Below are 17420 nucleotides of genomic sequence, written 5' to 3'. Positions count from 1 at the left end.
TTAAAAGTATCCCCTTTTGAAGAATCATTTTTCTTCTATAGCAACCGACATTCTTTCTTAAAATGTCCTAGCTTATAAAAATGATAACATGAACTTTTCTTATTCTTCTTGAATTTAAGCCCATTAGCAATCTGCTTGAAGTTGAACTTTTTTTTGTCAGGCTTTGTAATGTCTTTTCTCCAAAACATGAACATTGGCATCACTAGAACCGAAATTATGTTCTTGCTTTCTGTATTACGCTTCAATTCAAAGATGATTAGCCAAAGCCTTAAGAGTCATTTTCTCTTTTTTATGTTTCAAACTTCTTTTAAAGTCTTTCCATGATAGAGGAAGTTTGTCTATTACAACGGACACAATAATTATTTCATCCAAACTTATATTATATAGTTTAAACTGATTAAGCATTCTTTCAATTTCATGCACTTGTTCAATCACAAAATGTCCATCAATCATATGATAATTATTGAAATAACTAACGAGAAATTTCTTACTTGTTGCATCCTCAATCATATATCTAGTCTTCAATTTGTCTAATAACTCCTTTGTAGTAGCTTCGTTTTAGTATGTATCAAACAGGCTATCAGATAGATCGTTCAGAATATAACCTTTACACATGTAGTCTGTATTATCCCATTTTTACCTCTTTCTTGTTGCAATAATAGATTCTTTATTTCATTTTCTTTGGGCCCGGGAGTAGTTATAACATATACAACCTTCAAAGTTGAAAGCAAAAAATGCATCTTCTTCTGTCATCTTTGAAAATTGTCACCATCAAAGCAATCCAATTTGACAAAACTAGAAGCCAATTCTCTTAGTGTTGCTTCAATAGCCATTGTTGAACCGAATAAAATCTTAAGATTGTTAGAGCAAACACTAAAAATATGGAATTAATGCTTCTGGTAAATCCGAAATTTTAGGAAAAGGCTCCAAGGCGTATAATAGTGTAATTTTTTTAATGTTTTATTTGCCCGTACTGTATTATTTTATTAGTATGTGTGCAAAAGGATTACAAACAATAAACTTTGAGGATACAATAAAGCCCAGTGACTAATTGGGTTTTGCACTAACGAAATCAATCCACTAAGTATTCACGAACATATCATAATATCATCGAATTTCTACGAAGGTATTCTATAACAAAACTTTTATAAAAGAAATCTAGAGTTTGAAGAAAAAGGCAGAGTTCTAAGAATTATTTCTATATGTTTTTAGAAAATCATATAAGCCTTTTATAAACAGATAAGTGTCCTTTTCTGTAGATATGATTGTCTATTTTGAATAGACAAAAATTATTTATTTTTAAACAATTGAAGCTATTCATTTTAAACAAACTTGTCTCTCTATTTTGAATAAACTTAATTATCTATCTTTTTTTTTTTTAACGTGGAATTATTTCTTATATTTTATTTTAAAAATCTCTAATATTAACTAACTTTTTAACTAAACTCATAATCAGTAAACAGCTTAAGAACTTAGGTTGTAGCTCTGGAATAGATTTAGGCTTACATCAATACCCCTTCAAAACATCCTTGTCCTCAGGGATAAAAGTTTGGATTTTTTTTTTCTCCATTTCAGCTAAGCACTTCCAAGTTGAATCTCTTGAAAAGAAATCCTCATTTTGTCTATTTGCAGCCAAAATTGACTTTGCTTTTTCAACACCACTGAAGTGTTCAACTAGTTTAACCATAATAAAACTTAAAAAGCCAACACTAACAATAGTACCAGAAAGCTTATCTAATTGACCATATACAAGAGCACTCTTGCTGTCTGCCTGTTTAATAACACCACTCACAATCCTTTCCAGGTGCAAGTCATTATCTTTCAAATATGTTTTCCAACACCAACAAATTACATTAAGAAACCATCAGGAGCTTGAGTGACCTTGTTAATAAATTTCTTAATAAGGACTATCTTTCCTACACCAGTATGACCAAAAAATTCAATCAAACCTTCAAACATAGTATTAGAGGAATTGTTATAACGACTATAGCCGACTCCTCTAAGTCAAACTCCGAGTGAGGGTCGTTGATAGAAGGGAGCAATTTTTTGTCAAAGCGATTAGCAAGACCAATCTTTCAAAGGAAAAGATTTCTCTGGAGCCACATTACCCTCAATTGGTTAATAAATCCACCTGGGAGTTTGTAACATAAACGAACGAAATGAAGATTCCTCAAAGTGGCTTCTTCAACTTGGATCACATTGATACCAGCCATCTCAAGATCCTGTACTTCGTCCTTGATGGCCAAGGAAATCTAGTAGTAAGTTTCAAATCTAGGCTGATCATTTTTGACAAAAGGCCAAATAAGGATAGTGACAGGACCAATAAACATTCCTTTAATTGAGCATGCAGTCACGATTTGGGCAATAGACGGCCAGAAAACAGTCATAGGCTCGCGGCGGCTAACATCACCATAGATGATTAGTTGCTTGACACAGCGAGAACCCTCAGATTACACCTACTCATTATTAATGAAAGAAACCAGATAGCTGCTCACCCTAATGGTCTTCCCATGCCTTAATTCCAACAACTTTCAAAGGTTTGTCTTTGCCCATAACAATTTCAATCTCCTACTAAATGTTAAGAGAAGAGCTTGTATTCTGACGTGTACCTATGTAAGAGCATGCATTGTGGCAGGGTATAAACGAGCCAACCGTTCTTTACAAATGTCGAGAGTCAATCCAAAAACTACTCTTTTTGCTTTTGGACCTACAATGGGAGACCTCTTTCCACGGTAGTCAAGAAAGACATGTACATCTTGGATCAAAGTAGCAATAAACGAACATTGCATCTCACACGTCATAGATTCTAACATATTGTTCAGTAGCAAAAATAGGGAAGTATTTTGAAAGGCAGCATGATTTGCACATTGAGGAAAAGCAATATAGTTTTCAATTATTTAATTCAATAATGCCCTAGTAGCCCTCTGCCCCCTTTTGTGAGCCAATACTCAAGTACCATTCCTAACCAAAATGGTCCCTATACCCAGGAATACACAGCTTGTCCCGTGATAATGCCATGTGACAAGTAAAAGTGCCATAGACCAACACCATACCATGGCATATAGCTTCATTATCATTCTCTTTAAGTTCAGAATCTATCTCGATTATGCCTTCCAATACCATTACATCCCCAGCATGAACATCAATCAACCATGTTACCATAAATGTTCTAACTAGCAGATTCAATTCCTTTACAGCATTAGAAGTAAGCCCAAAACCTAAAGAATGACCAGGGAAAACTGCACTTCGTCCAATCTTAGCATGACAACCCTCAACTAGATCACCTAAGCCCACTCCTTCCAGAATTCATCATCCCATCCATAAGCTCCCATGGCTCGAGAATCTTTCTCATTCATCTGTTATATGTGCACATGACCACAATATGTCCAGTTACCTACTATGGTGCATAAACTTTGTGTATCATCTCCAGTTAATCTGTATGGCAACCAATCGTTCAAGTCCATCCGCCTAAATACCATTAACCAAGACTTTTGCAAATTTTCTCTTACCCATAAAAGCATTGATGGCTGCATCTCCGGTGAAACAGATCCAATACAGTATTGTTACACTGGTAGGTTACGAGAATTAATCTTTTCAGTTTGTTTCACAGCTCTATGGTCCATCCAGACGACAATATTTCTTCTTGAATCGCCATTCCCAAAAATTGTGACCGAAGAGCCATTTACATTCACGAGTGAACAAGTAGCTGCAAATCCATTACCCTTCACCTCTTTCCCTTCAAAGTTTGCAAAAGGGCATGCTAATTTCATGGCTGAACAATTTGCATGCCAGATGTTCGTTGATGATTGCTTAATATAGTCATCCTCTTTCCATATTTGTATTGAGCTACTAGCAGATTCCAGAAGCTTTCCTTTCTCATCAAGGAGATTGGCCGTTGGTAAATTAGCAGTTGAAGATATGGGAGAACGATCGATGGTGGTTACCATGGTTGGATGGACCAATTCTTCCTTGGTCAAAGGTGGCTGCGATGTTTGGGTTCATCAATTCTTCCTCGGGATCAATGGTGGCTACCATGGTTGGGTTCATTGATTCTTCCTAGAGGTTAGTGTACTCATCTTTAACCGAGTATTCTTCAATGGTGACTTGGCTAACAAGCTTATGAACCGCTGGAAGTGGCTCCGATGGATTGGGTTTCTTTGTATATTTATCAAATATAGCATCTATTGTTGGCATCAACTCCTCGAGCAATTGGCGTGGCTCAATTCGTCGTTGCTCCTCGGGGCTCGGCTGTTGCCACCACATTGTCATACCGATCTCCATGCCAAAATCGAGTTCGGATACCAAATGATGCAGCTCAAAAAATCTAGATGACAACAGATCAAAGATGATAGTAGAAAGAAGACGAGGAAGAGAACAAAGAGAGAAGAGAGGGTTGGTGTAACCGAGAGGGATTGAAATTTTCTGTTTTGAAATTCCTTGCCTTAGTACAATGCTCATATATACCCATTTCTGTTTATCAAAATGTTCACTCTGCTAATTACATATTGATATTCTTAACTAACCACACTTGACTAGGTTTTTAACTAAACTCTATAATCAGTAAATGGCTTAAGAACTTGGATTGTAGCTTTGGAATAGATTTGGGCCTGCATCAGTCATCTGTGTAGATTTACTGTTAGAGATCGACTCTTGGACGGTTTTGTTATATGACAACCGAGCCTTTGTGTACAAAATTCAAGCGAAGGAAGTTGAGTTTTTGGATTTTTTGTCAATCCATAACTTGAGGTATAACTAGATTCATGTTTGAAATTGTACGATGTCAATGATATTGTTCACAACAAATAGATCCTTTGTTAGGATTCGACTTTCTTTTTTTATTTTTCGATGTGCAACTCTATTATGGAATGTATGTTTTTGTGACAAGTATACCCTTGACATCAGAGTCTTGATTTGTTTGTGAAATCAATGATTTTGTGCTTAGAATGTTACCAGATTTCAAAAGCGTTTTGTTTTTGAGTTTCGATTGATTTATGTTTATATAAATTGAGATTTATCAAAATTAAATTGTATTGATTCAATTCTAATTTCGATGAATTAAGAATTGATTCAACAGATTTAAACAAAGCAATATGATTGTTTTAATGTTATACCTCAATGGCTATTGTATGGTGATAAAATGTACTGTTTTGTGATTATTTGTGATCGGAAAATTTTTCTAATGAGTTAATTTGCTACTGTTTTTAGATGATTTTCAATCCAATGGAATGCAAAATTGTTTTGCTTGAGCATGAAAATCAGTGGTAGCGACACACATGGAAAAGTTCCATGCAGAACACAACTGGGGCAGCATATCATCATGGTGCGGCAAGAATTAGACTCTGAATCTACGCAAGCAAAACATAATACATCAGAATAAACAAATTGTTCAATCGTTTTGATAATGATTATAAGCATTTCGTTCGACATCAAAGTTCCGGAACAAGAATATATACAGACACAGGCAATCCTTAGTCATTCATGAAAAACGGCCCATATAAACTGTCCATAACAGCAATTTGCATGTTCTCCGATGGCTTCCAATGACGTTTTCTTTGATTTATAAACCAGTTGTTTATCTGTTTGTGGTCTAGCCCTGTTGCTTCAGCAAGGCCAACCTTGTCCACTTCCTGCGTCATTAAATTTGACTGAAGTAAGTCGCAAAAGAATGTAATTTAATTTCATCAAGAGCATGAAAAAAATTCACTGATCTAGAGGTAGTGATTTAGAGACATGTTTACCGTAGGATATGGCCAGTTGTAGTGAACATTCCACCAGTCAAGCAATATCTGCCTTGCTTCTTTAGGTAGTTTTCCTTTCTTTTTCTTTTTTGAAAATTCATGCTTAAGCGTGCTAATATAACCACTATATTTCCGTAAGAGTTTCTCCTTAAATTCACGCTCTTCATTTATCTGGTAATCCTCCGGTGCTTCCATCTCACCTCCACTCAAGTCTTCTTCAGATGATCCCGCAGCTTCATCTAGTAAGACAATATTCATGAGACCAGGATTGATCAAACAGATGAAAGTTTACGGCCAAGGGGCACAACTATAGGACCTAGACTCTAATTTCTCCAGCAAAACATTCCAAGATACAATGGTAAATATAGCAAAAAAGAACTGATAACTCATGCAGCCTAAGTGAGCATTGAGCAATCCATTTGAACTAAGTTATAAACCATGTTTCCAATTCATGCCACCTAAACCCTCCTCCCCCAACCCAAACAAAATGTTAGCTAAGCCCCGTTATCCTGCCACGCTAAACAGAAAATTACCACATGAAATGCAATTTCACAGGGCAGGCCAGACCAGACCGTCGAAAGATGCCCACCTTGATGTTTTTTGGCCATTATTATTTTCCTTTTCTTATTATTTTTTTCTAGGAAAAGACAAATCTAAATGGGGAAGTAGACAGAAACCACATGGAGGGCAAGCATCGATGTTCCCAGATGTGATTTAATGTAACTCTGAGCCATGCTTCACCAAATTGTAGTTAGCAGGTAAGGGATCCACATTCATTTTCTAAGTAAAACTGCCGGAGAAAAAAAAACAAAAAGACAATGGAGTGTTCGTTACGTCGTATCCAAGTCAGAGCTAGGGTGGCGTTGTTCACATAGCTTTTGCGACAGTCAAAAAAAGAAAGAAAAGATAGGAGCTCCGCGTGCGTGTGCACCGTGCAGTACTAACCCGCAAGGCACGCACTGCTTTTGGGTTTTGGGATTTCAAAGTTTCTGTCAAACACTCTTTCAGTCAGTTCTCGGTTCAGCAAGAACAGAATAAAACATTATTATAAAATTAAAGTTATTAAAAAGCTTGATTTTTTCAAAATAGTGTTTTTATGCAGCAGACTCAGTAATTCCCTCAACCTTGGAAAAAGGTCAAGGATACTTATTCCCGGTGAAGGGGCTCCTACTACTACGTCGTTTCCTTGGGTTTAAGTTGGGTTAATTTTCTAGGCACATGCGATCAGAATGAGCCCACGGAATTAGCTAGACAAGAAGCGATGCAGGTTTTGACAGTGATTCAATGCTCGAAAGCTGGCTACACTTGGCAGCGGTAACTGCGGGGGAGACTCCTGACTCTAGCGCTCATTTATGACCACTTTAATCTTTCAGAATGCTCTTATCTAGGCTCTAGTATTAAGTAGTAGTTACAAAATTTCTGGTCTTTCAGCACCAAAAAAATTAATGCAAAGCCTTCTAACAAATTAGCTGAATCTATAATCTTCAGCGAAAACTGCTCAAGTAATTAATTTTAGTTTATAAAAATAGGCATGGCATAAAAAAAAAAGGAATAGTTTAACTGACATATGCATAAAGAAAAAACAATCTAACATATGAATGGAATATCTTCCAATAACCTACAAGAAAAAACTTCATCCAGAAATCTTCCAAAATTTTTAAAAAATAAAATCCGGCCAAGAATTGGATGAATCGTTAAGAGAGAATCTTACCACCTGCAAATTAAGCTCCAATCAGGACATGAGACATGACCTTACTGTCGTTTCATGTCTGAAATCTTAAATGCAAACGGATGAAAGAGTGTATATATATATATATATATATATATATATATATATATATATATATATATGTATCTCAATACATCCATGAATGGGAAGCATCCTCGCATGACCCCAGAGCTCTTTCACATGCTGTGACCATTTTATGACCACAAATTTCAACTTTTATTTTTAGGTTTGGAATTAGTTCATAACCTGATAATGGTTGCAGTTGAAGAAAGAGAACATTGATAAACCTGTCTACAACCCTAATCATAGTCTAAAAAATACACAAAAACTATATTATAGCACCGATATAATTGTAAAATTCCACTTAGTCCTCATCTATATCCTTTACTCCCGCTAAAGGCTAGTTGCTTCTTTGGACATAGATCTTTAGACCTTTGTTGTCTCTAAATTAAATAAAAGAAAATTAATACTAATAGTATCCTATACACTGATAGTCGAGTTTCAAAACTTCACTTTGTCACATTTTCATTAATTAAATTGTCCAATTAACTTGTTAGTTTCCTTATTCATAACCATTAGACACATGACAAGTATATAAACCCGTTTGTGGAGTTCTAAAGCTCCACCCTTTAGATATAAGATGATAATAATATTTATATTAAAGAATATATAGGCAACTTAACAAGGCAAGAAATTAATTTAAAAGCTTATGCATCTCTGCTGTCAATAAATACTACAAAGTAAACCTTACTAGGATTATTACATCCCAAACGACACAAATTCACTGCAAACTTTATCTAACCACAATATATACATCCATTTATTATCAATTAGTCTTTTGATTTTTAAATCGAAAAGAAACAGTATAGTTGGTGCTGTGAGACCAATGATTAGAATACAGAGAACCACAAATGAGAAATGTGATCAGATGAAAAAGGGAACTATGTTTAGTTACTTGCTAATAGGGATGTCAATGGGTAGAATATGAGGTATGTAGAGCATTTTCCAATGGATATTTAAAATCTATCTTCCTTGCAAATATTTAATGGATATTGATAACTACATACCCATAGCCTTTTTAAAAAAAAAAAACTAAAATTTATCTTTTTATCTTTTTTATTTTTATCTTATATATTTAGGTCATTTTTTTTATAAATATATATTAATATATATTTTAATAAAAAATATATTAATTCTAAATAATCCAAAATAATAATTTATATTATTCAATAAAAAATCAATTTACTAAATATATATGGAGTACAGGTAAGGTACGAGTGTTATATTACTTGTTACCATCCCCATACCCAAATAAAAATTTAAAATCAGACTTATCTCCATCATTATACCCACAATGTAATATCCATATCCATTCCCATCCCTATTCAGGTAAAAGATCGGGTTTCCTATTGGATATAGATAAGATTTACATCACTACTTACTGAAATGGAATTAAGAAGCCACATAATAGCTAACATACAGCAAATCAGATTAGTTTAAAAAGAAACTAATGGAGTGTCATAAATCAAAACCCGTTTTTAGCTCTTACATACCTATTTGGTTGTGAGTGTTAGAGAAACCTGTACTTAAATAATGAACAGGAATGCATAAAAAGGCCTAAAGATAATAAGGGAAACATTGGTTGCCAGGTACTAACTATTTTAGACTATGTACAAAAGCAATAAAGAAAACTAAATTATGTAGCCATTGGTATGATCTGAGTGCGCCATAGGAGACGTCAACAGTAATTGAATGAGTTAGGTGACAAAGTTATAACAAATTATCTACACTCATCCACTCCATCTATAATACTTCTTATGATGATGAGATTACCACATATCCCCTTAACCACCAAAAAGAAAACTAAGAAAAAAGTACTACCAATCATATGGAAGTCAAGCAATATTTTAAAAATGCGTTTAGCATAAATAACAACAAATGAACATCTAAAACAGATGCATATTGAGATTTCTAAAGATATATAATATAAGACAACTACCAATTTGCAAGCAAATCAATGAAATCCTTAGACACTCTATAACTTCATAAATTATATTATCATGGCAATATGTATATATAAGACAATATTTAATCACCTTGACCAAAAGGACTAGATGTTCATAACAAAAAAATTTTGCATACATACACTAAGATACTATTTTACAAGTTTCTACACTTTCAAACTCTCGCTTCTGATATAGTAGTTAAATTATTCTATGTATTAAAACAGGAACATGTGCTGCTACAGTGTGGTATCTATCCAGCGGAAAAGTATGTAGTGAAGGTATCCTATTGTCGTAAAAGAAAACTCGAAGAACCTCTTAATCATGTAATTAACTGAAAAAGTACATAAAGCCTGCCAATGAGCTTCAAGATCTAATCACACTTGTATACTTCCACCAGAATGTGCTCCTTCAAAACTTGAACTTTAGGTTCACGCATGCCTGCTTCTAACATATATTTATTGCTAGTTCTCCACGTTAAATATCCTCGTACTAAAACTAAATCCATAACCTCCAAGCCGCACAACTAAAAGCAGCATGCAATAAAGCACCTTTCTCGTTAAGTGATGCTAAAAATAGTTTGAGACAATACAATATGGGTGCCATTTTCGCCTTGACCACAAAAAAGTATTACTAAAATAACATTTTGGAGACACAGTCTATCTGTACCAAGTAAAAAGCCTATCAATCAATAGTTATTTAGTAACAAAAATAGTCTTAAAAGTAGGAAATCAGCAGCAACTAGTAGAATTAAAAGCAATGAATTGAAGATTAGATCAAAACCCCACAACAAAGCAATATTTTGGGAACCCAAAATTGGTACTTGAGTCTGTTGATATCTCGTGTTCATTACAAGATTCTATCAGTCATCTATCTGTATAGATGATGAGGATGATCACAGAGAAAAGGTAGTTTCTTTCAGATCAGGTTTTACTTTATACCCATGAAACTGCTGGAAACTATTCTTTTTAAGTGCAAAGAAATATTTAGCAGGCCCAGGCTTCTATATAAATAGTACTGCAGCTCATGCACTAGTAGGACACTATTAAACAAAAATCAGACATCATTATAGGACACTGCCATTACAAATATGAAAAGAGCTGCATTCTAATGACAGGTTCTTTAAAAATGAACTAAGTGGGAGCTAGAGAACTAAATGCATGTGCCCACATTGCAAAAGCAATGGATTACTAACTATTCCATAAGAAACATGCAGATTATTTTTGATTGTATTTCACGATGGTCCACCAAAATTGCACCTAAATAAGAAGCAAAGAATGATGGTTATGGTCACTTCAATGGATGAGTACTTGGTTACGGCCAGTGGCGGATCTTGATAGTCTTCTACGAGGGAGCCAACTGATAGTATATTGAATCTAAAAAATTTTCATAGAATATATCTTATTATATTATTAATATATACATGCAAGCAATATACTAACCAAATGTACATGTTTTCAAAATTATAAATTTTATCAATCTATAAAGCAATATATAAAGAAACATAATACATTAAATAAATAACTTTATTTAATATTGTGAATCTTTCTTACAATTGTGAGTGATTTTCTTTTAAAAAAGTATTAAGTAAATTAATTGTTAAGCAATATATATTTTTTATCAAAACAAGAAAAATAAACTACATAATTAAAAGAATAAAGTTTGAAACTTCAATATTAAAAGTTAGGATTTTTTCTAACCTTATAAATAAAGTGGTTTCATTTTAACTTTTGTGTTAAAAATATTGCATGATAGAAAAAAAAAAATCTAAGATAGAATTAAAAGTGAAGAATTATATGGAAAAATGAAACTGTAATCAATTAAAAAACATAGAAAAATATGTTTAATACTTGTTGGAAACCTTCAATCTTATTTGAGAAACTAGAAAGTTAATTTGGCTTTTATTAAATTTATATTACTGTGATTTAACGCTTGTGACAAATTTCTTAGTTTTAAAAATTTGTCGATAATGATTTGTTGATGAATAAATAGCTAAATAATAATATGATTTAATACATATTAATTTCAATGAATAAAACTAAATTATAAAATCACATAAAAATAAATAAAATTAATGATTTTAGTTTGAGGGGGCCATTTCATTTTATTATAACATAGATATTGAAAGAATTTAAAAATTTTGGGGCGTCAAGGCCCCCTCAAACTATTACTACGGTCCGCCTCTGGTTGCGGCTATTTCCATGGATGAGAACTTTGTTACATTAATGTCCACTATTATCTTATAGACAAATATGTATGGGTTGTGTTCTCAAGGACATAATTTTGTAATTTCCTCTACACTTATCTATGAAAAGCATGTTTGTCCTATCCCACCTTAGTAATTAACTAAGAAACACTCCATTTTGAGAGCCAAACAATGCCTTATACACTGTTTTTAAATTTTACTATAGAATAAGGAGAGACTTAGAAATGGCTTCATAAATTATTCACAAATACATAGAATTCTCAAACTTTGAATGCACTTTCAAGACCAGATGAAGGTATTGTGTAACATAAAATCTAGAGAAAAATATAGCTATTGATATAAAACCAGTTTCCATTATCATAACAATTAATGTTAGAAAAATGAACAATGATATATATGATGGTTAATCTTGTTTCTCTATTTGCTAGTAACCAATACCATGTATGTGTTTGGCGTATGTGTATCATAATGTGAAAATTTTTAAAATACGGAGAAACTAATTTCATGGTTTTACTAAACAAATCAAGGATTCAAAAGAACCTATAAATACAATTTAATAGAAAATCCTAATTAAAATAAGCCCTTGATACACAAAATAGATTAGTATGAAGAGAGTGGTTCCCTAATGGAACATAAAAGCGTCATGAGATCTAGGAAAATTCGCAACTCTCATATAGATATGATTTGTTGCATAATCTATGGTAGTGAACTTGACTGTTGGAATTGGAGAGAAGCAAGTTACAGTACATTATTGCATATTAACAGAAGTTTATTTTTGGAAGGCTACTAGAATAATAAATTGAACTTGAAACTAAATTACAAAAAAAAAAAAAAAAAAAGCAAGACATTTCTTATGCATATTATGCCATATTAGAAGCAAATTGGAGGTCATATATGTGATAAAATTGGGTTTCTTATAACTGGTTATCAACAGAAAATAGAAATTTAGGAACATTTATTCACCCGAAAAAAAAAAAAAAAACACCTCAGCTAAGAAAGCCGCCACTAATATATATAATATTCCTTGAGATTAATTAGGTTGCTAAAATGCACTAGGTTTTTACTAAATTGCGCCTATATAATATCAGGCAGTCAGACTTTTTACACATGGAAGGAATATAGAAACAAATAAATAAAATCACTGGCACAAAAAACAACAAACTGCATAGAAAAATCGAAAACTGAAACACACTTCAAAGGATAATAATAATAAGAACAAGAACAAGAAGATGATGATGATGATGATGAAACCGATTGACCATGCTGATGATGAGGTTAATAATGCTAGAAAAAATAGGAGAGAGAAAGCTGAAATGAAAGTTGTGTAAGTAATAGTTAATCACCATTGCAGAGATGAGAAAGCTGCGTTTTAATACTGTTGAGAAATGTGGCAGCTTCATCAAATGGCTTTGACAGATCTGATTTGTACTTCACCAACATTTCGCAATAAGTTTCCTTCAAACAAACAAAAAATAAAAGACAGAAAGTTATCTAAAACTGGATTTTGTTAGTAAAGAAAGGGACGTTTTGTTTGATTAGGGTTTGGGGTGTATTTTGAGAGTAAAGGAATGAAAGGGAAAGAGACCATGAAGTGATCAAGCTCGGGATCGGCACCCAAGCAACTCGGAACTATGTCGCTTCTCTTGCTAACGTCGCTTTCTCCACCGATTTCATCTAACATTTTCGCTATCCCCGGCGGTGCTCCCACCTGACCATAATTATTAAAATGAAAATAAGACTTCCTTAGCTCAATCCCCACAATCAACAGTCAACAGATATGTGAAACAAATTTGAAAAAAAAAAAAAACTGTGTAACCCTTTCTTTTTCCTTTTTTCCCTTTCACTTTCCCTTCTTTCTTTCTCTTATCTTGCAGGCCTAGGGGGGTGGGGTTGAATAAGCTTTGTCTTTGCAAACCAGATTATTATACAAGATTCAAGCTATAAAATTAAAACAAATCAAGGAAAAAAAAATAGAGGACTAGAAAAAGGAAAGACGGCGGGAAAGTTGATGTTCAGAGCTGAGAAGAGGCATAAAAAAGAGAAATCAATTGTTCCAGAAGAGCACATGCAAGTGCTACATATATATATATATATATATATACGACTCTTCAGGTACACTGAAACCTCCTTCATTGTATATCATCGTAGAATCTAATGCAAAAAGTAACCATAAATGTGCCAAACGAGCATCGTTTTTTTCTTTTTCCCCTTGTAAACGCAACTTTGCCTTGTTTAAATTCGAGTCTCCTCAGCTTCAGCTAAGATGAATGAGGGGTTTTCTCCCTCTCTCTCTCTCTCTCTCTCTCTCTCTCTCTCTCTCTCTCTCTCTCTTTTCACTTTTCTTTATGCCTTTTTCCTTCTGTTATTATCCACCAGTTTCTTAACAACCAAACACATATATTAATATACCTTCTGGCAATCTATGTAGGCCTGAAGAAGTTTAGGGTAAAGAGAGTGAGATGCAATCTTAGCCCTAATTGCACTAGAAACCTCTTCTTCAGAGCCACCTCTTTGAATCTCCGCAACCATTGAATCAGCATCTGATATCCCAGACGAACCAGACAGCAACTGCCCTGACCCAAACACATGCTCCGGAAAAGCAACAGCCTGAGACGGAAAACCTGGGTGCTTTCCAGGAGGACTTAATACGTTTTCCGTTTGGGTCTCCATGGAGTAAGCAGCTGTAGTAGCCGAAGAATGGAAACCGCACAGTTCCTCCATGGTTGATTGCTTTTAAGACAACGAGAAGGAAGACGATGATGAAGAAGAAAGAAAGAAAGATCAGAGATGTGGGTCTACAAAGAATCCTTTTCTCTAGCTTAGAGAAAGAGAGTCTGAGCTAGTGGGAAAGAGAATAAGTAGCAGTTAAAGAAGTAAGAACAGTGGCAAGCTTTTTCTACCGGGGAAAAGGAAAGAAAAGAAAACTGCTACTAGTAGAAAAGAAAATATAGAACGGAGAATTAAAGCAATAAAAGAGTAAAGAGAGGGGATATTATTATTATGTTGGTTTTGAATAATCAATGTGTTAAGTAATGGAAGTGAAAGGTGTATTTCCAGTGGGTTTTAAATGGCCATTTGCTTACAATGATTGAAATGGAGAAGTACTCGGGGGAGAGAAAGAGTAATCACTTAGGAGAGCGTGATTTTAAGATTTTTAGCGTACAAACAAGGAGAAGCTCTGAACCTGCACTGCCCGTCTGGCCCTCGGTTTCTTCTTTCCATACTTTCGTAAGCTACTCCACGCTGTTATTTATCGCGTTTGCTTCACCTCCTATTCTACACCATGATGCTAGCCCCGTAATGAAAACAGTAGTTACCGTAAGATTGATAGTGCAACATTTAAGGTGAGGATTTCATTCTCCCTCATCGGAACCTCAATGAGTAGCCAAAATGGCACTGGCAGTTGAAAGTGTTAGTGGCGTTTCCACCCAAATGCGGTTTCAGCGTGGGATGAATGACTTCGTACCGCGTTGTGAGTGTCATCAGATGGGCTCTAAGAATTATAATAGCGACATTAAAATTAAAAGCCAAACAAAATGTATTCAAAAAAATTAATGGTAGTATTAGACAAAATAACAATTACTATTAACTGATAATAATATATTAAATAATTACTAATGGCCAGGCTATTCAACTTTGCTTTAGCTTTACCTTTCTACTTTCTATTTTTATATTAATTGTTGTCGCTTTTTTTATTATTTTTACGATAAAATTAAAGCTAGATATATGAATATATATTTGTTCATTATAAAGTAAAATAATAATTTAATTTATATATCACATTGTGTTTATTAGCATTTTTGCATATAAATTCTCCTTATGAAATTTATTTTTATTATATTTTATATTTGATTATTTATATTTTTTGTTTAAATTATAAATTTATTTTTCTTTGTATTTTACATATTTGTGGTGTTATCATCTCTAATTAAAATGTTACAAATTATTCCAAGATAAAGAATTCATAAATTTCTCTTTTTATTTTAGTAGCTATTTTTTTTTTACTTTATTACTTTTGATCTTTAAATCACTTTTTATATTATGCACAACACATTTTTACTGACATTTATAAGTGCCAGTAAGATATTAAAAAAGCGTTGCTATTATTATTGCCAATAGTTTTTTTGTCGTGGGCTAAGTAAATGTCGATGAAAACTTTTCAGCAATCTAACCACCAGTATCGAAGTTATACATGTATTTAACAGCATAAGTTTTTTCAACATTTTAAACTGTCATTGTAAGTAAAAACCTTTTAAAGGCATTTTAAAGTGCCAGTAAAAGATACGTTTTATTTAAATTTTTTATATTTATTAAGTGAGCTATATTGATACTTAAAATCACCCCTAAATATCTTACTTTATTTTTCAAAATAATTTTCATATTAAAAAAAAAAGATATGACAGATCCCTTTGAGTTATTGTTGTTATGTCTGCAAAGTTGTTTAGCTTCAAATTATAAGGTCTGTAAATTAATGTGTATGATTCATATTAATCCATGTTATATCTATGTCCAAAAGAAGAATTAAAATCTTAGATTGCATTATTGTCCTTAACCCTAACCAATGCATTACACAAAAGGATAAAAAATTGGTTCGTTTCTTTCTAATCTTTTATTATATATATAGATCCCTTCTTATAAAACTAGAAATTGAAATTAGAATGATAGTACTTAACAAACAACAGTTATAAATATATATACACACACACATTAATTAGATCATTTGGCAATGATCACATAAAAACCAAAAAGATCATGTCCTACCTATACCAAAAGCACATGCATAACATTTTACCTGAATACATTAAATCGAGAACCAATAGTATAACAAATACCGAAAGTACCAAAACACCAAAAAGTTATCAAAATACCAATACAATAGCATCATCCTTAAAGTTTCCATCTTTTCTTAGTTATTTACACAAGTGATCCCAATGAACTCGATGCATCTAAAACCTCCAATATAATACAATTTCTAGATTAATAAATAACTATTATTTACTAATTAATAATATTACTTATTATTGTTACCTATCTAGTGCCCATTGGTATCGCAACTGAGTTGATGTTCACACTTGGCACATGTGAAAATCTTTTTTGCATGGCAGTTGCAAATTTAACTAACTCAACATTCACCCTTTTAAGTAAAGCTATTATGACATCAAGTTTGCTCACTTTTGAAATTTTTTCTTCAAACTCTAACACTTTAGCTGTTTTTTCTTCCAAATTGGCAATCTTATTGGTCATAGCTTCCAACTTCTCTTGGAGCCTAAGTATTTCTTCATCTCTACTATTTTAGACCTCATTCAAAGCTTAGAAGTGGCAAGAAGACAAACTCCAAATCTCTGTAGGTGCAAGGCCTAATCCCAAGCCTCATACACAACAAGGATGTTCTTTTCTCATGACTTCAACAAAAACCTCAACCATTGAAAAAGTTATTGCTTGTGATTGCTCCAAGTTGGTAGAACATTAAGATAACAACTTTTTAACTTCTCCTATAAGATATTCATCCAATAAGTTAGGGCAGCAATGGATATTCAACTAGGAAATGCAATTTTATAATCAAATAACCACTTACAATAGCTTGTGCAGCAACAACATCCATAAAGCTTTCATCTTTATGTTGACGAGTCATAAAAAATAGTTCTATTTTGTTTGGCTTATTCCCATTGCTTTGTTTCTATTACCATAAAGATAAATATTAGGTTTGGAATGTTTCTCAATACAAACCTAAACAAAAAACTGAG

General features: G+C 33.2%; 1 protein-coding gene and 1 pseudogene across 1 annotated transcript; both read right to left on the bottom strand.

Moving 5' to 3' along the window:
- Nucleotides 1-1380: 1380 nt before the first annotated feature.
- Nucleotides 1381-4840, bottom strand: LOC111289023 (uncharacterized; annotated as a pseudogene).
- Nucleotides 4841-5448: 608 nt separating this feature from the next.
- On the bottom strand, nt 5449-15132 carry LOC111289013 (homeobox protein knotted-1-like 6). The gene is made up of 5 exons (XM_022879899.2): nt 14086-15132; nt 13262-13384; nt 13020-13131; nt 5739-5977; nt 5449-5627 (listed from the first exon to the last, which is right to left on the bottom strand). The coding sequence occupies exons 1-5, from the start codon at nt 14395-14397 to the stop codon at nt 5469-5471; spliced, it is 945 nt and encodes a 314-aa protein (XP_022735634.2). The 5' UTR covers nt 14398-15132; the 3' UTR covers nt 5449-5468.
- Nucleotides 15133-17420: the final 2288 nt, after the last annotated feature.

The sequence above is a fragment of the Durio zibethinus genome, chromosome 17 (assembly GCF_047325235.1).
Source record: "Durio zibethinus cultivar Kanyao isolate XHJ-2024 chromosome 17, ASM4732523v1, whole genome shotgun sequence".
Taxonomy (NCBI): Eukaryota; Viridiplantae; Streptophyta; class Magnoliopsida; order Malvales; family Malvaceae; genus Durio; species Durio zibethinus.
Note: the sequence above shows the minus strand (reverse complement) of the source record. Positions and strands in the feature narration are given on the sequence as shown.